Source organism: Triticum aestivum, chromosome 7B (genome assembly GCF_018294505.1).
Source record: "Triticum aestivum cultivar Chinese Spring chromosome 7B, IWGSC CS RefSeq v2.1, whole genome shotgun sequence".
Classification (NCBI taxonomy): domain Eukaryota; kingdom Viridiplantae; phylum Streptophyta; class Magnoliopsida; order Poales; family Poaceae; genus Triticum; species Triticum aestivum.
The window spans coordinates 21,371,248-21,395,554 of record NC_057813.1 but is presented as its reverse complement, the minus strand read 5'-3'; the positions used below and the strand labels follow the sequence as shown (position 1 = coordinate 21,395,554).

The 24,307-nt window shown below is 49.0% G+C and overlaps 1 protein-coding gene across 2 annotated transcripts; it reads right to left on the bottom strand.

Annotated features, from left to right (window-relative positions):
* Positions 1–7,879: 7,879 nt before the first annotated feature.
* LOC123161709 (serine carboxypeptidase-like 7) lies at positions 7,880–11,068 on the bottom strand. Of its 2 annotated transcripts, none has more exons than XM_044579515.1 (13): positions 10,876–11,068; positions 10,579–10,801; positions 10,351–10,473; positions 10,161–10,263; positions 9,648–9,685; positions 9,425–9,526; positions 9,246–9,347; positions 9,016–9,168; positions 8,828–8,899; positions 8,580–8,698; positions 8,367–8,480; positions 8,197–8,242; positions 7,880–8,092 (listed from the first exon to the last, which is right to left on the bottom strand). In XM_044579515.1, exons 1-13 carry the CDS (start codon positions 11,007–11,009, stop codon positions 8,009–8,011), a joined length of 1,413 nt encoding a protein of 470 aa, XP_044435450.1. In that variant the 5' UTR covers positions 11,010–11,068; the 3' UTR covers positions 7,880–8,008. The 2 variants fall into 2 exon arrangements, with proteins under 2 accessions (XP_044435450.1, XP_044435451.1); XM_044579516.1 differs by having other exon boundaries at positions 9,246–9,326.
* Between the last annotated feature and the right edge of the window lie 13,239 nt (positions 11,069–24,307).

Genomic DNA, 24,307 nt, shown 5'->3' with positions numbered 1-24,307 from the left:
GGTTGTTCATGTTTCCAGGCCCGACTCCGCGCGCTTGGAGACCCAGGAGGGAGTACCCATCCAGAACGCGTTGAACATCCAACATCTCCGGAGATTCTACCCCTGGCGAGGCCCAGTGCCTGCGGAGAAGGCCCGGTGCCTGTGAAGAAGGCCAATGCCTGTGAAGCTACCGCGTTTTGGAGAAGGCCCGATGCTTGTGAAGAAGGCCAACGCCTGTGAAGCTACCGCATTTTGGAGAAGGCCCGGTGCCTGTGAAGCTACCGTGTTTTGGAGAAGGCCCGGTGCCTGTGAAGAAGGCCAACGCCTGTGAAGCTACCGCGTTTTGGAGAAGGCCCGGTGCCTGTGAAGAAGGCCAATGCCTGTGAAGCTCGCCGCCCGTGACACTCTCACGTAATAATGAGTGGGGCTGTACACGCCCCGGAGTCTCTGAAGTGCCGCCCTCGGGCCTCGGGGGCTCCCGCCCATGCCCAGTGGCAGCACTTAGCTCCGCGCTGGTGAGAAGACGATGAAGACTAGATTAGGTGCCGGACGCGGCCTTTTCATTTGCTTTTTGCAGTTGTCTTGTTCTTTCCTATTTGAAGTTTTATCGAAGCTGTCCGTGCCTCTGGCTCGAGCCACCCTTTCTCCTTTTTGCTCATCTGCTTTGGTTTTCCCTCGCGCAAGTCTCGCAAGGGAGGTATGCGGGTGCCCTCGCGAGTGTTTTCTGCCCCGGTCGCCTAAAGCTCTCCTATCCAGGTCCGCTGAGGGAGCACCACTCCCAGTCCTTGCCCCACGGGCATTGTGACGCGAGCACGGGACCTGGGTCGGTCGCCCCCGCAACCGAACCAAAAGCCACCCCTCTTGACTAATCCTTGCAGGACATAAAGTACACGGCAAGGCCTCGGCCTCAGGAGGCAAGGACCGCTACAAGCCTCCACAGGTTAAGTAACTCCCGAACACGGGTACACGGCACAGAAACGGAGCACGGAAATAGCGGAAACAGCACGATAATTAGCAATGACAGTTCAACATGCCCTCGCGGGGCCCTACACTACTCCCTCTTTTTTGCAGGAAAAGAAGAAAGGCAAAACGGGCATGACTAGCTCGGCACCAGCCCACGACGAGGGCTCGTACTGCCTCCGAGCTCGGTCAGATCCCCTCTTCTAGCTTCACCGAGGCGCGACGGTGGGCCGGCCCGCTACCTTCCCCCAGGCGGGCGCGATGATATGGAGGCTGGTCGCGACCCCCGCTGGAGGAGCTGCTGCCTGAAGGAGAGTCGCCAAAGCTTGCCGAGCCCCGGGCGCTGCAACCCACGCGCCTAACGCCATCTTCGTCCCGATCGACGCCAAGGATGGGCGCCCTGCCATAGTCATCGTCTTCGGGGCAGCACCCAGCGCGACAACCGTCTTCCCCGAACACCCACACGCAGAGGGTGGCGTCGCCGTCGAACCTGAAGTGCAAGGTGCACCGCCGGCTCAGGCCACGCGCACGAGCAAAAGTTTGCCAGCCACGGGTCAGGGCCAAACCCCCGGCGGCGGAAATCTCCAGCGAAGCCCAGGAAGCTCTGCTGCAGCAGTCGTCCGCCTGAAGCCAGAGGCCGCCCGGAGCGCTGGCTGGAAGCTCACCTATGAAGAAGCAAGGAAGCTGGAGCCAAGTGCTGGTCAGGTTCGCCGACCACACAACAAACTCTAGCAGCACTTCCGCCGAGCGGAAGCGTGGTCTGGGGGGTCGTGCAACCACGACGTACCTCCCATCCACGACCAGGCGCTCGTCACCGCACAGGGAGCCGCCCCCGCGACCGCGGGAAGGCACCACAGGGGACGCAGGGTGCTTGCGGGGCCGGCCCCGACCGCGCTTGGTCGGAGGAGAGTCAGGCCCTTCCTGGCGAGCCTTTCCCTTCTCTGCGGCCGAGAACCTCTTCGGTGGAGCCATGGGGATAGCGGGCAATGGCGAAGATGAAGAAGAGGAGGAGTAGCAGAGGGAGATGAACCGGAGTGGCTTGCGTCGTTCCGTACTTATAGCCGGAGAAGGCCAACCTTCGGCCTCCATGATCACAGGTAATCATGACCCGTATTTGCATGCAGGGACTTGTCAAGTCGTGCGGTTGCCGAGGCGTCATGGGGAAGCGGAGACACCCACGTCCAATCAACCGCCACGCGGCGCCCAAGGCCGCAGGTTGTTGGGGCCCACGGCGCTTCGCACTTGCCCCTTCGCTTCTCTGCTAAGCCAAGTCCAGGCGCGCCTTGGGCCCGGGGGCTACTGTCGACGTTCTGGGAACGGGGGTCCCCAGACTTGCCTGCCTGCGTCCTGCGGCAAGGCTCAAGTGAGGGCCCTATGCAGCCCAGCTTCATCAGCTCGAGCTCAAGACCCTCGCGAGGGGCCAAGCCTCGCGGGGCGGACGACAAGGAGCTTCCTCAGGAGCAGCCTCCTCAGGCGGGCTCGCGAGGAGGCGGAGAGATCAAGGCAGGGCACCTCCCGAGGGGCCCGTGTCGCAAGCCATGACGATCGGAGGCCAGGCGGGTGCCAGGCGGGCGCCGGCCTGCGTAGTGTCCTTATTTCCCTTTCGGTGCAAAGGGGGCAAGCATAGGCCAAGGCATCAGGCAAAGGTTACCGTTTCGGTGCAACAAGACGAAGACCAGCAGAACGGCAGGATGGAGGTCATCGTGGAGCCCAGGGCGGCGTCACCGTCAGAGCCTTTGGCAGCCGAAGACCAACTTTAGTCAGGATAAGTGTACTAGATGTTCCCCTTCAAAATGGCCAATTGTTGGCGCCCTTCCCGCTCATTATTTGGGGAGAGGCCCAGGGCCTCGCTCTATAAATAGGGCTAGCCACCCGCAGGGTAGAGAGAGATAGAGAGAGATCTAGAGGCATCTAGAGATCAACAATCCAGAGATCAGCCAAAGAGAGAGAGAGAGAGAGAGAGAGAGAGAGAGAGAGAGAGAGAGAGAAGCGAGTGAACTCATCCAAGCAGTTCATCGCACCAGCTCAAGAACAGCCCCTCGCGAGGCTGTTCTCCCTTTGTACTGTTCATTATCAGCCTCTGAGGCAATCCACCACACCACACACTGGAGTAGGGTATTACACCACAATGGTGACCTGAACCAGTATAAACCTCGTGTCCCTTGTGTGTCCATCTTTCTTGCTTAGATCTTTGCGAGACTTCGACACGTGAGCTGGTAGGGGAGAGATCTTCGTGCGCACCCCAGTGTTCGAACCTCAAGGGTCTGCCGGAACCCGAAATCCGACATCAGCCACCACCACCGATGACCTTCCCTGTCTTCACAGTCGAGAACCCCTAACTCTAGAAGATGCTCTGTGAGCAGTACTTTCAAATTTCTCCCTCGCACGAATAGTACTTGGTGCCCATGGCGATTCTGAATTTCTCGAGCACTAAAAGAATTTGGCATCGGTCAGTACATAGAAATTGACGTAGCTTAACAGGGAATCGTTCATAGCTCTATTGTGCACTAGAGTTGGCTGGGATAAACACCAATTGCTTCTCCGCCACTTCTACGATATCTTCCACCTCACTTGAGTTGTAGATTTTTGGCAAGTGATCATGATCCAATGATTTTTTTCCATCATTCATCTTATGGCAGGACTCTTCATCTTCTACTACTCTATGTAGGTGGCAACTCTAAGTACATTCACTTTGTGAAGGGTTGTATAGTGAGTTGTTTTTTCTGTTTGATCTTGGTCCTCTTCAGTACTTTCTTGGGATTGAGGTTTCTTCACCAAATGCCTTCTTTATTTCCCAAGAGAAATACCTTCATGATCTTCTTGCTCTTACTGATGAGCACACCATTGAGACTCCAATGGAACTATGTGTTCTCCTTTGCACTTCTGATTGTGAACCTCTATCTTATTCAATAATATCATCACTGCGTTGTGAGTCTTGTCTATCTTGATGTCACGATCCAGCTATCTCATATTGTATTCTCATTATGAATCAGTTTGCGAGAATTCAATATGGGTCATACATCCATATGCTCACATTATCTCAAGCATTGACATGTCTTGGGATCTAGGTGCTGCAGTGTATTGCAGTTCGTATTTTTATTTTCTCGTCATATTGCTACAGTTCATAGGCCCACCACTGCAGTGCATTCATATTGCTACAGTTCATAGGCCCACCACTGCAGTGCATTCATTTCGTATGCTGATGTTAGATAGCCGGTGGTACAGATGGATGTATTTTCTGTACAGTCTAGGTGCCATTCTGGTAATGTGCAGCGCACGGCATTTACTGGTCCAACTGCCACCTGATTACCACTGCACGTATGTCAGATGGTTAGTGCTCTTAAATCCCTTTGTTATGCCCTCGCAAAAAAATCACTTTGCTATGTACTCCAACTGGATGTCACGAGCCCTGTTAATGATATGTTTTTTATTTTATTTTAAGTACATGTTATCCTGGAGCAATGGTTGAGCACCGGATATGCTTTCTACGGTTATCCACGTGCTTGATCCCATTTTTTTTTTTACTGTGAACTGTGGGGAAAACCCCCACAGCATATCAAAACTTTATTAAAGCCAGACAACAGTTACAACAACATGATTACAAGAGGTAACCGAAAGGAAAGGAGAAAAACAAAATAAAATAAAAGGCGAAAACTTAAGGTGGCAAGAAAGAGATCCACTTGAGTAACTCATCCTTGTATCCAGATTTGATTCGATGCTGCATCAGAGTAATGTCATGCTTGAAAGCTCCTCTCCATTTGTTGAAACTTGCCCTCTCACCTCTGAACACTGTGGCATTTCTGATTGCTTGATCCCATTTTGCGGTCCATTTGGTTGCATGTTCTGTTAGTAGCAGCAAAACGGAAGGAAAATATTAGGTGATACTACTCTTCACAATTATCAATTTCATGGGTTAAGATTGCAAACCGGACATGCCACCCGGTAGGTGATACTACTCTTCATATGCTCCCAAAATTTTAAACTCGCATTTAAAATGTTCCAAAAAATTCCTGATTTTTTAATGTTCAAAAGGCATGTGTGTACAACTTCTACAAAACTCAAATCCAAATTCAAAATACACATAGAGCAGCAAAAAAGACAAATCTATGATGAATTGTGTTTTTTCACCGCAAAAAAGGGTAAAGATATGAATAGTGTCAAAAATTCGACACTATTCACATCTTGATCTATTATTTCAGTTTCTCTATATATGTGTTTCAAATTTGGATTTGAATTATTTAAGGTTTGTAGACACATGACCTGTGAGCATACACAATTTTTTTCAAGATATTTTAAACATTTAAATATTTTTCAAACTTATTAGGAGCACCGGAGTATGCAAAGGGTGGTATCACCTGAGTCTCTCCCCAAAATGAAAGGTAGAAAGGAGCTTTCAGAATATCCTTAATCTATCCTAAATTTTTTAAAACGCCGATTATATGGATTGTGGGGAGTTCTCGGAAAATGGTTCGGCTGACTGGCTGAGTATGGAGAACTTACTAATAATACGAAAATTCAATATGGGTTGTACTTCCGTATGCTCTTATTATCTGTAGCGTTAACATGTCTCGGGATCTGGGTGTTTTAGTGTATTATGCTCCGTATTTTTGTTTTCTCTTTGTATTGCAACAGTTTGTAGGCCCACCTCTACAATGCCGTTAGATAGCCGGTGGTGTGCAGCGCACAACATTTACTCGTCCAACTGCCACCTAACTATCACCGCATGTGATTGCTCAGAAGGCATGTGCGTACAACTTCGACAAAATTCAAAATCCAAATTCAAAATACATGTCGAGCAACAAATAAGGCAAAGCTAGGATTAGTTGTGTAAAACATGAATAGTGTCAAAAAATGACACTATTCACATTTGGATTTATCTTTTTAGTTTACCTATGTGTCTTTCAAATTTGGATTTGAACCTTCTAAGATTTGTAGACACATGTCCTATGAACATTTGCAAAAAATATTCAAGATTTTTTTAAGCATTTAAATATTTATCAAACTTGAGAGCACGGAAGCATGTGAAGGGTGGTATCACCTGATACTCTTCCAAAACAAAAGGGCAGAAAGGAGATTTCAGCACCTCCTTAATCTATGCTAAATTTTTCAAAATGCCAATTATGTTGGATCGTAGGGAGTACTTGGAAAATTGTTCCGTTGAGTACGTAGAACTTCTTTTTTGCAGGGTGACTATGTAAAACTTACTACTGCTATATATAAGGCCTCGTTAGACCAAGGTTACGAAGCAAATGACTCGGCGAATAAATACAATCATCTAGCCGAGTAGGATCAACGTTAGTCAACTAATGTATCCTCGGAAAAAAAGGCAACTACTAGTGTCTCCGATTTCACTCCAAGTCAGCACCGAAACATACGCGCAGCTAAACCTTAGCTTTTCCCAACTAAAATAAATAATCAGCTTTAGCCCGGCCAAATTCTGGACCAGGTACACTTTGCAACTACCGTTACAGACGCGAAACGTCCATATGGACCGTGCCTCCAGCCGTCACACCCTGAGCCAAGTGCGCCACACGATACATACGTACTATCACTGTATTCAGGCAAAGGCACCAATTTCCCCAGCTCGCACCCATTCACATTAACTGCTGCTGCACAGTTCATCGTGCTGCTACTTAGAGCATCTCCAACAGGCGCCAAAAAAAGCTTCGCGCATTAAAAATTTGTTTTTTGGGCGCCGAACAGCTCCAGCGGAAGCTGTAGTGCTAAAAGTTTTTGCGCGCGCGCTGAAAAACGCTATCGCGCGCAGCATATTTTGGGCTCCGGATTGCGCGCGCTTCACAATTTGCACTGCGTGCTTTTTGGACGCGCGCTTTTGGGCGTCTGGTAAAGCAATGTTGGTCCCGGCACATTAAAAGTGCTAAAGTGGTGCGCTATAACCTTTATTGGGCGCGAAATTTTTATGCGGCCGTTGGAGATGCTCTTATGGTCCAGATAATATGAGCAAATGCCTCTATGAGCCATATCGCTGCTCTCATCAGTTTGTCTCTACTTCCACTTAAGTTCACTAAAGTCACCTCCTTACATCTTTGTGGGACTCTCTCTCACTGTCTTTTATTTTTCCACTCCATTTTATATAGCCTCATGCCTGTTCAGATGCTATTTGGCGTAACGATCCTTGGTGCCGCTCACCACTTTTTGCTTTTTTTTTCTTGATGGTTCTTTCATTGTCTAGAAGATGAACAAACATACCGCAGTTTTCCATTAGAATGTAGGGGAAGAGTTATGAGGTATGCTTTTATCAAAACATGTGTGACTTAGCTATGGTGGTTACTCGAGAATTTTGGTGTTTTTCACTCCTCTTTTATAAAAAAATACTGGAGTTATCAGCATTGCACACGACTCTGTGAAGCATGAGCACACCAAGCATATTGATAAGGATGATTCCTTTATGCACTTTCATTTGCATGAGAAGGTCCTTTGTATCTACCTTCAGAGTTACTGTTGGTGGGTTTCTTCACGAGGGCCCACACTTAAAGGACATCAGGACTCCTATTTCACCATGCTCAGTATTGTTTCCCCCTTTGTATCATGGGCTTGACATTTATGCGCATATATAATTATATAATAGCCTTTGGCCTCATAAAAATACGATGTGCATATTTTCTAAGGAATTTCATCACTCCGACCTATCATTTTAAATATCATTATAAGAATTCCAAATCGCCGCCATGAAGTCTTATTTATCCTCTTTGGCAAAGAAACAACACAGACAACGTCGATAAATGAAAAAACTCCACTATTTAAAAATCCCAGGATGAAGGGGTGCCAATCATGCTAGGCTAGACCTGGGTTAAAGCCTGTGGCCTTGACGTGGCAGGGGTTGGCAGGGACATGTGGCGCTTCCCTGCAGCATCACAAGCCCATAATTCTATTGTCGTCATCCATTCCTAAATCCCAACTATTCTGAAGGCATCATACCTTGAAGGCAGATAATGCTAGGAGGGCGATTAATCTTTGGTGTGGAACTATTTAGACCATCTTTACATGTGGAGAGAAGCAAAATAAAAAAAAGATTTATGCTAAGAGACAAAAATGTACAATGAAAGCATCAAAGTGGCTCATTTGCCAGCCATCGTTGGGCCATGGCAAAGCATTCTTCTGGCTGGTACTCTGGAGCAGTATGACCACCACCCTACACAAACAAGCGATGAAGGGCTCTATTATATCTTCCACATAATGGTTCTATCATCCAATCCATGGACAAGAACCATGATCTAAAGAGAAAAACAAGATCACCTTTATTGTTGCAAATGTCAAATTGTTCGCATATGCAATGGTAAATCTGCAAAAAGAAAAAAAAGTATTGCTCATCAGAAAAGATAGAGGAACATGATACACAATGCTATTCATATAGTTTTTGTTCTCTATGTGAAGAGGTGCAAAGAAAAGGAGTCAGATGACTTGACCCTGCGGCCTGGCCATTGAGATGCCATGCCCTCCAATCATTGACTATCGAGAAGTTCAAAGACCTTATCCATGCTTGCGTGCTCAACTGAGGCACCTGAAGATCATGGTCTCCGCTGTGCTCCCACAGACAAAATATTTTATTTACAAGGTCTCAAAGAAGATTACCACCCACTATGGATAAGAAAACTTATTTTGATGTCGCGCTTGCTCACCTGTACACGAGTGCACGGTAACCTCTCATGGTGAGGTTGATATGGTATGGTATGCTGCTTGGCATGTCATATGGGTAGGGAAGTTCTCTTTTGCATCTTTTCCACTCACTAACCGTCCCCTATCGCCAAATTTGTTTTTGTCAGTGCTGTTCTAAGTGATTTAGATGGTAATGCTTCTACACTTAGGATGTTTTAACCCTCTGTGAATACGTGAAAGATATTCCTGACAAAAAATGATGTAGCTTTACCTGCTTGATCCCGAGAGCATCTCTAGTCATCTTGTTGTTCATCCAAAAGTATGACAGGTAGTAACCGTATGTCTGCAGTTTAGAAAGAAAATCCATCTAAGTTTGTGATACGAGAGTAGTGTCACAACCATATGACATTGTCACATCTTCTAATCAAGCTGACGCTTCAAGGATAATGAAAGACTGACAAGACAATCGATGGCAGGTCGAGCAGGAGCCTCATTTAGCTCGACCGATTCTTCCAACAAGTTCTTTCTAGCCATTGCATCATGTATGGGCTTTGGCGCGGAGAAGACACATTTTTTGTACAGGATGTGCGCATCTAGGATTTCAGAAATGAGCTGCAGCAGAGATGTGCTTTAGCTGATGTTGGCAATACCTTAAGTTCATAACAAAAAGGTCGGCACATGAATCTCACGCTGTTTACAGTTTGTAGCACCTCAGCACACATTTGATTCACGGGGTTTACATAATCTCCTTTGCAGTGCTGCATTGCAGCCTTGGGGAAAGAAAAGGAAAACTACAAATTCTTTAGACTAACACATAGTACAAAATTTGTTAGCACACTTTTGTCAAAGCGAATGGATTAGTTGTTACCTCGTATATTTGATCAGATATTATCCCAAAGCCATGAGCAGCTGGAACCTGGAAATTTTCATCGAACTTTGGGTCCGTTATAGGGTTGCCGACCAGATAGCCCTGGAAATATGTCCATCAACACAAGAGAAGAGCGAGCCACATTATCATGGTAACACACATTCTTTGCACTCATTTTGCCATTGCAAAATAACAAGAGTTTGAAGGCTAGAGATTAGCTTGCCTTGAGATTGATGACAGGCTGCTGCCTTCCCTCAATTCCTGGAGCATATAGTAGAAGCATAGTTTTAAATAGCGGACTATGTCTCTTAGGGGCAGACCTCTCCAAATGTTACAGCGCGCTATTTAAAACTTTACTTGATGTGCTAGCACCAAAGTCTGTTAGCACAAGACCTCTCTAAACGCTACAGCGCCGCTACATATAGCGCACTATTTAAACAGTGATCAGTAGAAGCAAGTTAAAAGATAGCTGGCTTGGTGACTCAGGAAGAAAAATGGAAAATATATCTGCTTCTGAAATACTGCTTGGAAGAACATTCCGTACTGCTTCATAATAAAACTCGTGTAACGGAAATTAGCTAGAGAGACCCTACAACTACAATGCACCAACAATTTGTACTGTAATCCAAAGGAAATTGGAGTATTCTTCTACCTTGTGGAATGTACGTGCTCCTACATTGCATTAAAGTGGTGTTATTATTAGGAAGAAGCAGTCAAGCAGAGAGATCTACATTACCTTCTGAAATGTATTGCGCGATGAGTGGAACCACCTTTCCGGCGTATGAATCTCCTCCGATGTAGAAAGGGTTGGAAAGGTACTGCGGGTGATCCGTGAACCACTGCATAATTAACCAGGCAGTGAGCGGTCGATGTACTACTGAATTATTGCCATGACAGTGGAAAAATCGATCAACGCCTCTCGTCACCTTAATCAGAAACCTCTGGACTTGCAGAGAGGAGGAATAGTCTCCGACGTCGCAGCCTTCGGGGTCGCGCGCGTACGAGAAGCCCGAGCAGACGGGCGAGTCCAAGAAGACGATGCTTGCCATCTGATCATCGTCGTCGTCGTCAGTAAAGCAGGAAGAAAACCGAGGAAGGAGAGACATACTCAGCACAAGAATGTGGCCGTCGAACATTCAGTCATTCTCACTCACCTTGGTCCATGACAAGGGGTTGTATACCAGCTGCGGCAAACCGCCATCGTACGGCGCCAGCACGTACTTCACGGGGCCGACTTCGAAGGCGAGGCCGCTGAAGCCGGAGCAGCGAGGGCCGCCGGTGAGCCACAGGAGCACCGGGTCCGCGCCGGGGCTCCGCTCCGACTCCACGAAGTAGTAGAAGAGCTCCGCCCCGGTGTCCTCCTCCACGCCCACGTACCTGCCAACTCCAGCTCCCGCCATGAGAATCCAACATGGAACCACCAGCGAATGCATATGCGGATACGAGGTTACCCGGTCTCGAGGTAGAAGGGGAGAGGCCCATCGAATCCCGGCAGGTGGGTGACCACCGTCGATGCCGGCGCCGGCGCCGGGCGCGAGAGCAGCAGGAGCAGGAGGCCGGGAACGAGACGCAGCGGCCTCATCATGTTTGCTTGTTTCTGTGGTGGTCAGTGCTGCTCGCGCCGATTTGGATCCACACATCTGAAACAATAGTACCGCAAGTTGACCACGTGGTACACGTGATAAGCAACCCATGATAAACAAACAGGTTGTTTTCCTTAATAAAAAATAGAAAAAAGTACTGCTAGTTACAGTGACTCGACCTGTGGGCTTTGCCAGAAAAAAAACATGTCCAGATGGGCCACCGCACTGCCACGTGAAGAGCTCACAGAGGACCATGTTGCAAGGAGAAAGGCATGCATCATCAGGTCACCTTCAACGAAAGTCTTGTTGTTGTTGGTAAAATTTCCATATCATCAACCAACAAGCTACTATTATACAACTATCTTGCAAATATTGGTGTATCAAGAGGGGGCAGGCCATGATGCAGTACTACTCCCTGCAATCCATAATAATTGTCATAGATTTAGTATAAAATTGTACTAAATCAGAGATAATTAATACTCCATTCATTTCAAAATATAGTGTGTCATCGGTTTCCGTGCTTCAACTTTGATCATAAATTTAACAAACGAGACCAACTGTGCCGAGAGAAAAAAAATATACCAATGTATTCATATTCAAAAAAGTTTTTAATTATATAATTTTTGCTCTCATCGCAATCGGTCTCGTGGGTTAAATTTATAGTCAAAGTTGAACCTCAAAAAGCGTGGGCGCGCTATATTTTGAAACGGAGGGAATATGAATTAGAGGGAGTAGATGTTAGTACTAGCACGTTGGTGTCTGGTGGTGCATCGAGAGTAGCCTTAAATGTTGCTACAAGTTTTATTTTTAGACAAAAATGTTGCTACAAGTTGCATGCTTGGCGATTAAGAACGGCACACAAGTTTGTTGGATCGTGGGCCTGAGAATAGGAGAAGAGAAAATGACACGTATGCAACGAATGCACAGCGATCCTGAGGTAGAATCAAAGGAGCGAATTTCTCGCATGTGCTTTTTTTTTTTGGCTTACAATTTTTAAACTTTTACCTTTTAAGTGAAAAATTCAAATTAAGTTTTGTTTTCATATTTGTATTTCTCGTGACGCGGGTTTTCAAATAAGATTCATTTTGATACGTTTTGACAAATTTTAAAAATAAATGTTTAATTTTAACTACTAAAACTTAGTATGAGCGATTGATAAAATCATGATTTTTTTGGTACGTCCAACAGAAAAAATGTCTTATAATCGTATCTATGAAACTTGGTAAAAATGAGCTACAAAATCACAAGTTCCAATTAAAAACTCGTAAGTTTCAACGATTGAAACTTAAAATTTACTATATTCTCGTGTGGGATCCAACTATTTCATGAATCGTGAGGCAATCGAGCGACCCGGCAGGGCTTGGCAGGTGTGTGCCCCCCCGGACGCCTCAAAGCAGTCTCAAACGCCCGGGCGGATGGACTGTCACTGACCGGTCAAAAAATTTGACCCACATGGGCGCCTCAAACCAGTCTCAAATATCCGGACTGTCTAGCATCCCTCATATCCAGCCAAGTTGTCCGACCATTATCAACAGACGTGTCCACAAACGTATATGGTGCCGGATTTGATAAGTCCAGCTGTAGATGCTCCGACGCTCGGAACTCTCGGCAGTTCGGAAGCAAGCAATGATGGGCACCATAGTAATATCCATTGGACACCTGAGACGAAACAATTGATTGATCATAGAACTTCACACGGACGCATGCTGCCGCCGTGTTTGGCTAGTGTTACTGTGCAGTGTAATTTGTTGATGCACAACCGGCGGAAGGGATGTTCGCAGCCTGGAAGTTTGAGCGTGAAATTGATGTTCCTACGTACAGGTAGGCCTGGGCACTTGTCTGCCTTGAAGAAGTCCACCAGCTTTAGCTGAGTCGCCTTCGTCGATGAGTGCGCAAGGGTGCTGCTGCTGCTGCTGACGGTGATCCGGTGCTCCAACTCCATGGCCAAACCGAAGTTGCGTGTCCACGCCAACGTGGTGACATCCGCTACGACGTCTGAACTGTAATCAGTCCTAGAGGCTGGGGCGCGCCTCTTGGCATACACTTCCTCCGTTTCACAACTTAGTACATATTTGATTTTTCAAAAGTCAAATAGGTCTATATTTGAACAAGTTTATAGAATAAACTATCGATAGTCCTAAAAAAAGCTGTCGGTAGCTAAAATACTAAATAAGTATAATATAGAAATGTTTTTTTTAAACGAGGCAAAAGATTTGCCATTTTCATTGATTAAGAAGAAGTGGGAAATTGCCCGGTTAATTGATGGAAAACCGGGTTAAAACCGATGCAACCCAACCCATATAACATGGGCACCACCGGCCAACCTGGCCACCGACATGAAATGCCGGCACATGCCAACAGATGGCCACACGCGCAAATAACCGACAACTCCGACTTTGACGACGAGCCCCACAAGGGAAATATGCAGGACCTGTGCCAATCGTGCCCTAAAGAGCACCTCGGACACGCCGGGAAGATTCGACTACCGAAGCCCGAGCTGCAACCCAAAGTCCTCTTGACGCCATCATCGTTGCCGAACAGAAATCAGCGCCCCCGAAACGGCCGCCTTAGCAAACCACGCGGCGAAGATCCCGACCTTCCACGCGGTGAAGATGCCGCCATCCCACGCGGCGAAGATGCTGCCATCCACCGGTTTGTAGCCGGCTACAAGACGATGCCCCCAAGGAGGAAGAAGACATGAACACGCCTTCATCGCCTGATCCCACGGATCAGATGTTTCCCTCCGGAGCCAAGGCCGCGGGGTGAGGGGTGGAGCACCATACATCAGCGACGCTTCCAAGAAAGAGCGCGATGCCGGCAGGCGCCACCGTCGCCAGCTCCGGCAAAGGTCGGAAGAAGGATTTCTCCCTGAGATGCTCGACCACCACCAGCCCGTACCGGCGAGCCGCAGACCTCCACCAAACTTCCACCAAACCAGCACCGCAGAGCACCGAGGGGAGCCTCCCGTCAGCACCCGCCCCTGCTGAGGGAGTCCTGGATTAGGGGGTCCTCGGACAGCCGGACTGTATACCTTGGCCGGACTGTTGGACTATGAAGATACAAGATTTAAGACTTCGTCCCGTGTCCGGATGGGACTCTCCTTTGCGTGGAAGGCAAGCTTGGCAATTCGGATATGTAGATCTCCTTCTCTGTAACCGACTCTGTGTAACCCTAGCCCCCTCCGGTGTCTATATAAATCGGAGGGTTTAGTCCGTAGGACAACAACAATCATAATCATAGGCTAGCTTCTAGGGTTTAGCCTCTACGATCTCGTGGTAGATCAACTCTTGTAATACTCATATCATCAAGATCAATCAAGCAGGAAGTAGGGTATTACCTCCATCGAGAGGGCCCGAACCTGGGTAAACATTGTGTCCACCGCCTCCTGTTACCATTAGCCTTAGACGCACACTTCGGGACCCCCTACCCGAGATCCGCCGGTTTTGACACCGACATTGGTGCTTCCATTGAGAGTTCCACTGTGCCGCCACGATAAGGCTTGATGGCTCCTTCAATCATCAGCAATGATGCGGTCCAGGGTGAGGTTTTCCTCCCCGGACAGATCTTCGTATTCGGCAGCTTCGTACTGCGGGCCAACTCGCTTGGCTATCTAGAGCAGATCGATAGCTACGCCCCTGGCCATCAGGTCAGGTTTGGAAACTTGAACTACACTGCTGACATCCGTGGAGACTTGATCTTCGACGGATTCGAGCCCATGTCAGGAGCGCTGAACAGTCACGACTGGCATGACTTAGATCTGCCATCAGACGGTGTTCGGGAGATCGCACCTGTGGCTGCCCCGGCCCCTAATCTGGAACAGATCATGCCATCCGAGGACGGGTGGATGGACCCCGCCACGGAGGCTGCACATTCATCGGCGACTGAGCCGGACACAGACCTCACCTCCTATGAGTCCCGTGGCATCGGACCCTCGGACTCGTCTCCGGCCACAGGCTCCGAACCACGTGCGTCCATGCCTATCGAATCTGATTGGGCACCGGTCATGGAGTTTACCTCCGCGGATATCTTTCAGCACTCGCCCTTGGGCGACGTGCTAAATTCATTAAGGTCTCTCTCCTTGTCAGGAGACACTTGGCCGGACTATGTCCGGCTGGAGCGGGAAGTGGACGACAAAGAAATTTGTTCCCCACCCACCACCCACTTAATAGCCACTGTCGATGACTTAACCGACACGCTTGACTTCGACTCCGAAGACATCGACGGTATGGACGACGATGCTGGAGATGAACATGAACCACCACCCACGGGGCGCTGGACAGCCACCTCATCATATGATATATACATGGTGGATACACCCAAAGAAAACAACGGCGAGGAACGGAAGGATGCAACGAAGGATAATCCCCTTGTACATCAACCAAAGCGACGACGTAGGCGCCGCTCTAAATCCCACCACAGTAAAAACAGCGACAACAAAGAATAGCACCCCAGTCGACTCCAAAGGAAACGACGACCCCATGGACCCAGCGATGGAGCAGGATGAGCCAGGGGATGTTGAACATATTCCGGAGCCAATGTCCGATGACGGCGATCCCGAGGGTAAAACTCACCAACCTGTCTCCGGAGAGGAGAACAGTCCGGACGACGATGCACTCATCATCCCGAAAAAACACTTAGAACAAGAGAACCTCCATAGAAGGCTTATTTCCACCGCGAGGAGCTTGAAGAAGCAGAAGCAAAGGCTTAAGGCCGCGCAGGATACGCTCAACCGCAGATGGAACAAAATGCTTGACATTGAAGAAAAATACGGCGACGATCGCCATACAAAGAGCTATCCAAAGCACAAGCTGCTGCCCGAATTTGACGATGAGGCCATAGAGCCCATTCCGCTGAAAAATAATACGGCCGATCAGCCGGACTGACCACCCCGTGGCCGCGACAGGCAGCCAATGATGCCGCACACAAGTCAACACACGATTTACGTGAGCTCCTGGACAAAAAAGCTGGTGTGGCCAGGTCCATCTATGGATCTAGAAAGCGTGCTCCAGCACAGGATCACAGCCACCAAAATGATCATATTGATCGAATACCATCTCGGAATCAACACCGAACAAAACAACCGTCGACAGCATGCCACGACACATCCAAATACAGGGGTGCCGCGCACCCCCTGTGCTTCACCGATGAGGTGCTGGATCATGAATTTCCAGAGGGATTTAAACCCATGAATATAGAGGCATACGACGGAACCACAAACCCTGGGGTCTGGATTGAGGACTTTATCCTTCATATCCACATGGCTCGTGGAGATGATTTCCACACCATTAAATACTTGCCCCTCAAGTTGAAAGGACCAGCTCGGCATTGGTTGAAAAGCCTTCCCGAAAACTAAATTGGAAGTTGGGAGGAACTTGAGGATGCTTTCAGGGCCAATTTTCAAGGGACCTATGTCCGACCTCCGAATGCAGATGATTTAAGTCACGTAATCCAAGAACCCGGAGAGTAAGCCCGTAAGCTTTGGAACAGATTTCTCACTAAGAAGAATCAAATCATCGACTGCCTAGATGCCGAAGCCTTAGCGGCTTTCAAGCACAGTATCCGAGACAAATGGCTCGCAGACACCTCGGCCAAGAAAAGCCGAGGACAATGGCAGCCCTAACAAGCCTTATGACCCGCTTCTGCGCGGGCGAGGACATCTGGTTGGCCCGTAGTGGCACCAGCGACCCAGGCACATCCGAAGCCAGGGATGGCAACGGGAAGCCGCGACGCAATAAAAACAAGCGTCGAAACAATGAAGAAAACCCATATAACATGGCGGTCAACGCCGGATTTAGGGGCTCTCAACCCGGTCAACGGAAAAAGTCGTTTAAAGGCAGTAGAGATGGACCGTCCAACCTAAATAAGATTCTAGACAGATTATGTCAGATTCATGGCACCCCCGAAAAACTTGAAAATCACACCAAAAATGTTGGGTCTTCAAGCAGGCCAGCAAACTAAACGCCAAACACAAGGGGAGGGAGACAACAAGTGAAGACAAGGACAAGCCTCACCAGCCGAACACTAGGGGACAGAAAAAATTTCCACCAGAGGTTGAAACAGTGAACATGATCTACGCAACTCACATACCAAAGTAGAGGCGCAAGCGCGCACTCCGAGACGTATCCAGCATCCAAGTTCAATCCTTGGTCGGCCTGCCCGATCACTTTCAATCACAGGGATCATCCGAGTAGTATCCAGCATGGAGGATCGGCTGCCTTGGTGCTCGACCCAATAATTAATGGATACCATCTCACCCGAGGCCTCATGGACGGTGGCAATAGTCTTAATCTGATATATCAGGACACTGTCCGCAAGATGGGGATAGACCCGTCAAGAATAAGCCAAAGCAGTACTACATTTAAAGGAGTAATACCAGGCGTAGAGGCCTGCTGCATGGGCTATCTAGTACTATAGGTTGTATTCGGTTCTCCCGACAACTTCCGAAGTGAAGAATTAACCTTTGACATCGCTCCATTCCGAGGCAGCTATCAAACACTACTTGGAAGAACGTCCTCCGCTCGTTTCAATGCAGTACCGCACTACACTTATCTTAAACTTAAGATGCCCGGTCCACGTGGCGTCATTACAGTTAGCGGGAATACAGAGCGTTCCTTACATGCGGAAGAATATGTGGCGGCTCTAGCAGCCGAACACTGAATGGCCGTTCCAAAACAGAATAAATGACCGGTCGTCAAGACCGCGGACACAGTTAGACAAGTCCGGCGCACCACTAGTCATAGCAGCCCGGATAAACATGAGCTTGGGTCGATGGATATACCCCCATAGATGGTGCTAGGGGCTGCCCGCATGTAAAAAGGCCCATAGTTCGGCTCAACCCTATTAATACAATAATAGATCACATTTTTATGGTTCATTAAGAATAACTAACTTTTCACATGAAGTCTTTCACCTGGGTTTTTCCTCTTTTACAGACGATCGTCGTGCTACACCCTTCCAGGATACGGCACAACGGAGACAAAGGCGCAGACGTTCAACAGGGCCCCGCTCAAAGGTTTCTTTTTAGATTAAGACCCTTTGTAAACCTTTTTTGATGTCCCTTGTTGCTTCACACCCTCCGGGCACTTAAAACAACCAAGAGGGATACTAGCGTTATTGGCATTTCGTCATGCCAGATCAATGCATGTACTTGGAAACTCAGGGCTCATTATCGAGGGCGTTACTCAGCCCAGTATATGTTGTAAAGTCCGAATACCTTAGGGAGTGTTCGGCGTCGCGATTTTGGCCTTATATGCATCAGCTCCGAATCATGTCTTTGGTCAATAGTTGGGTTTGCCCAGATCCCATGTTTTGCTACCTTACGTTCCGCTCTATCGGCTAAGGTGGCACCGGGAGAACTACTGCGATTGTGCCCTGGTTCATCTGGATGAGGACCTCAGTAGAGAAAGCCAAAAACTAACTGTCATGATATAGCGCGAGACTGGTCAACCACTCGATGACTCAGCGGAATCTTCGCGATTCCTCTGCATTAATGAAGGATTGGTTTCCTGGTCATGTACGTACGCGCACCATATTCGGATGAACGCGGAAGTACTAGGGGCTATATAGTAGCCCCACCGTCAAACTCCTATGGCTAAGTGAAAGTGTTAAAGCTATATAGTCTGATTGCCTAGTTCACCGCACTATTACCTCCTTAATGGACCAAGACGTTGGACCAAGTGTGATTATATGCGTGGGGGCTGAAGCCGACGACTGCAAACTTTCAGGTTATATACATACATAAACGGCCGCACGAGAGGCATTATAATATTTTCGGGCAAAAGTATAAACACAGCCTTTATAATCAAAATAGCATTGTTTTTACAATGGAGATACATTTCTCTCGAACATGGTACTCTTCGAGCACCGAGCCTCTATTAAACGGGCGCCTTCTAGGACTTCTTCAAAATAGTACTCGGCCAGGTCCTGGCCTCCCGCCGGACCCCGGGTTGCAATAGCGGTGGCCTCCATCCCTGCCCAATATGTCTTAACACGGGCAAGAGTCATCCGCGTGCCCTCAATGCACGCCGACCTCTTCACAGCGTCCATATGCAACACAACACCAAGGAATTGTTTCACTAAACCAAAATAATTGTCCGGCCTTGGTCCCTTCGGCCAAAGATAATCCATGACAGACCTGATAGCAAGCCCAGACAACCTATGGAGCTCGGCCCATGCGGCCATCTCTTCATTCAACGGCAGCGGACGCGTCGGGGCACTGAACTGCGACCAGAACAACCTTTCCACCTCATGATCTTTCTAGTCTTTGAAAAACTCAATCGCATCAGCAACACTCTTTGCCAGGTCCGCATATGCGTCTGCAGCACTCCATAACTGATCCAGAGGGGCATACTTCGGATCTTCGAACTTCATCCGCAACAAAAAGGGCCTCCCAGCCATGATATCTCCGGCTTCACGAAGCTCCTCCCTTATCCCTCTAATTTCAGAGCGAGTTTCCTTGGCTGCTTCCAAGGCCTTCTTTAGGTCGGCCGTTTTTGCTTGGCTTTCCTTTTCAAGGAGCTCATATCGGCCGACGGCATCTTTCAGCTCAACAACCATCTTGGCTATCTTATCTTCGCTCTGGCGATGAGCAGCCTGTTTGGCTTTTAACTCTTCGGTCGCCTTTAGGGCAGCCGCATCGCTTCTCCTGGCTTGTTCCTTGGCTCGGGCAAGCTCTGCCCTAAGGGTGTCCATGGCAGCAGCTCCATCTGCAGTCACAACATATTATAGATACTAGCATCATGACCCTCTTAATATTTGCTGACAAGCCGAAAATACATACCCTGTGCCTTGTCAAGCCGCTTGCTCACAAGCGCGATGTCGGCATCCGCCACGTCAAGCTGCCGCTTCAGTTCGGCAAAATCAGCAGTCCGGTCAGCCGCCGGACCCTCAGCCGCCTGCGTATAAAAGCAGCGCGATCATTACCTGGGACTATGATCCTCTGTTCGCCGCCCTTAGACGGCAACCAGAGTCTCAGGGGCTCCTATCTATACAGAGCACACCTAGCGCGTACGGTACTGTCCAATATACATGTATATTACTTTGCGTACCTCAAAGCCTCTTAACAGGCTCGCAAAAGCTTCATTCAAACCGCTTTTGGCGGATGAAATCCTCTCAACGATCGTACCCATTAAGGTACGATGCGCCTCTGAGATAGCCGCTTTCTCTAGAAGACCCATCAGTGTGTCCGGCTGTGTGCCGGACAATCCCGGACTCTTTCTGTTGCTCTCCTTGGGAGCCGAATACTCCGGACTTCGGGCAACCGAAGTGTTAACTTCTGGCCCTTGCGGATCAGGAGAAATCCTCCGTGACGACACCTCAGGGTCGTCCGCCCCATGTAGCGGGGAGGCAGGAGGAGGTGTTTCACTCTCCGTCATCTCCGGAAGAAGATCCTCCGAAGACGAACTCTTTGGAGAAGGGCTATGAGCCGGACTGCGAGATATATTTACCAAAGTACTTTTTTCACTTACAACTCGGTTGAGGGCTGGCCCCCTTGCGGGTGCTGTGCGATAAGGACGCCCTCTGGGGCAGGGTCCTCTGGCGAGGGTTTCCTCGCTCGTTTGGAAACCTCCGTTTCCAAGTCTTCAGAGGCGGCCCTTTTATTCCCGTGAGGAGAGGGGATTTTAGATTCACCTCCCCGATTATCCTCCTTAGCGGAGGCACTTAATCCCCCGGTTTGGATGTATAAGGTATGAAGCCCGCTTGTGGCTTCTCTATTCCTCCCCCATCTTATCCTGATGGCACCTGATATGGTGCGTGCTCAAGCATCCTGGTTAATAAAGGATCCAGCGAGCCTTTGGAAAGAGGGGCCGAACACCTGATCCTCTCTGCCTTTCTTATCCAGTCCTGGCTGAGAGTAATTTTTTGGAATGATGTTGGGACAATTAAAAGGACAGCGTGTTCAGTCGCAGAATTACTTACTTGGGTATCTGGATGGTTGTAGTTGAGACCCGCATCCTTGGTGGTATCCGGACACTTTATTCATGATCCTAAGAACAATCCGTACATTCCTTCGAGCGTCATGCTGAAGTATTGTTGAATAGTTCACGGTCCTTCCGGGTTGAACTCCCACAGACGGAGAGATCGACGTTGGCACGGCAGGACCCGATGAACTAGCATTACTTGCATTACCTTGACAAGACTGACATCCCTCTTGAGGAGATCTCGAATACGGCTTTGCAATGTCGGTACGTCATTAGTTGGCCCCCATTCTAGTCCCTTGTTGACCCACGGTGCCAGTTGAGGTGGAGGGCCCGAGCGGAAGGTAGGGGCGGCCGCCCGCTTTGTGCCTCGGGGAGCTATGATGTAGAACCACTCTTGTTGCCATAAGTCAGACACCTCCAGGAAGGAACCCTTTGACCATAGGGCATCGATGCCTTTTCTTATTATAGCGCCTCCGCACTCTGCGTATCGCCCATCGATCATCTTCGGCTTCACATTGAAGGTCTTAAGCCACAGGCCGAAGTGTGGGGTGACGCGGAGGAAGGCTTCACACACGACGATAAACGACAAGATGTGAAGGATGGAATCCGGAGCTAGATCATGGAAATCTAGTCCGTAATAGAACATGAGCCCTCTAACAAAGGGATCAAGACTAAAGCCTAGCCCTCGGACGAAGTGGGAGACAAATACGACGCTCTCGTTGGGTTTGGGAGTGGGGATGACCTGCCCTTGAGCAGGCAGCCTGTGCGGGATTTCAGCGGTCAGATACCTGGCCTCCCTAAGCTGATGTCCTCTTCTGTGATAGAGGAGGCCATCCACCGGCCTTGAAGGTTGGATCCGGACATGATTGAAGGTCCGAAGCGCTTAGCCTGAGCCTTGGGTGTTGGAACTCGAGGAGGGGGAAGGGAATGATCGAGCGTGGGAAGAAGAGGACATGCCTTGGCCCCTTTTATAAAGGGGGTGAATATCAAGTGTCCCCCACGTGACCTTTTGGAACTTGCCTAAAATCGAGGAGTCATACTAACAAGCACGGTTGGGTTACCCACGCCCGTATTGATGAGAATCCCGTGATAAGGGGAATAGGATCTCTGCTTCGACAAGACGTGCCAATAAAACCACCTTGCAATGCGTGTAGTAGCAGGCTGGGAAAAACGGTTCGTAAGGACCGGGCCGTGGCATGATGTCACGCTATGAAAAGTTGTCACCAGATTAGATTTGTAAAATATTGTGCTCTCTACGGTGGTGTGTGGAAATTATTTTGCAGAGCCGGACACGATCCTCATATTCAAGATCTTCTATGGAGTATTCGGAGAAGGAACCCGCCTTGCAATGCCGAAGACAATCTGCGCGCCGGACTCATCGTCATTGAAGCCTGGTTCAGGGGCTACTGAGGGAGTCCTGGATTAGGGGGTCCTCGGACAGCCGGACTGTATACTTTGGTCGGACTGTTGGAGTATGAAGGTACAAGATTGAAGACTTCGTCCCGTGTCCGGATGGGACTCTCCTTTGCGTGGAAGGCAAGCTTGGCAATTCGGATATTTAGATCTCCTTCTCTGTAACTGACTTTGTGTAACCCTAGCCCCCTCCGGTGTCTATATAAACCAGAGGGTTTAGTCCGTAGGAGAACAACAATCATAATCATAGGCTAGCTTCTAGGGTTTAGCCTCTATGATCTCATGGTAGATCAACTCTTGTAATACTCATATCATAAGGATCAATCAAGCAGGAAGTAAGGTATTACCTCCATTGAGAGGGCCTGAACCTGGGTAAACATTGTGTCCCCCGCCTCCTGTTACCATTAGCCTTAGGCGCACAGTTTGGGACCCCCTACCCGAGATCTGCTGGTTTTGACACCGACACCTGCCAAGGCCGTCCCGCGCGCCCGCCCGACCAGCAGTACTCATACTGCCGGGCCCTGGACGCACACCGCCGTCACCGCCATCGGGCCGACCGCACGTCGCTGCCCTCACCAGGCCTGGGGGTAGGAGGTCACCGCCGCCACGCCGCAGGCACCGCACCACGCGGAGACAACGAACAGGCTGTAGCAGAAAACCACCGAAGACCGCCCGGATCTAGCCACGCCCAGCCAGATCCAGCGTCTGCCAGCCTCCTCGCCGGCCACCGAAGCACCACCGAGGCTCCCGCGCCGCCCAGCCGAACAAGACCGGAGACCCAACGGGGAGCGCCGAGATCCAAAGCACCACGCCCCCGAAGCCGAGCGCCACCAAGGGAGAGGCTGGAGCACCACTAGGCCCCGCCGCCTCGCCGCCCATGCGGCCGCAGCAGCTGACAACCGCCGCAAAGACCAGGCCGCCGCTCGAGATCCAGAGAGCCGCCCGCGCTGCTGCGGGCCAGGAGAGCCCCCGCCGCCACCGTCCGCTGCGTGGGCTTAGCCCAGCCACATCATTCGGCGGCGGAGAGGGGAGGTGGAGGGGGCGGGGAGGAAGGAGGCGCCGGCGGTGTTGGGCTCCGCGCGAGCTGCCCAGAGGCGACGCGGGGGACAAGTAATCAATTGAATACATGGAAAATATATAAATACACTCCATAACGAGTCTAGATATAGAATTTTATATTGTACTCCCTCTGTAAACTAATGTAAGATCTTTTAGGTCGCTGCTTTAGTGATCTAAAAGACTTTATATTAGTTTATGGAGCGAGTATTGTAGATGTTAATACATTTTTCTTTAAACTTGTCAAATGTAGACATGTTTAACTCTAAACAAACAAAATATGCATTGAATTTTGAAATAGAGGGAGTACCTCTTTTATATAGATACTTGAACAACAACAGTATAAAGTAGCCTTCACGGAACAACTTGACCATTTTATACATGAATGATCAACCATAGGAAGTTTCTATAGAAAAGAATCATCATTTATTAACTTCAGACATTTCATGTCGTTTTGGCTTCGACATTGTCGTTTGCAAAAACTCTTCTGATTTTTAATAGTATGTAACAATTGTACAAAGATCCCGATGAGTAAATCGCAAAAAATCTCATAAGTAACAAAAATTACAACCAGGTCCATGAACCACTTAGCAACGACTATAAGCACTGGTATGAGCCAAAGGCGCGCCACCGTCATTGTCCTTTCTCATCAAAACCGGACACCCTTGTTGAAGTTGAAAGTCAGGGAGTAGTTGAGCTAATCCCACAAAGATCCAGCTAGCATCGTCACCGACAAAGGAAAACGTAGATTAGAAGGACCATGCGTGCAAACACACCAATGATAACGAGCTTCGATCGAATCTAGACAGATCTACCGGAGACCAACATTGACCGAATCCAAGCAGATCCCTCAAAAACGCAACTCCACATGCCCTCTACCAGCGCTAGGCGCACCGTCGGGGCAAGGATAG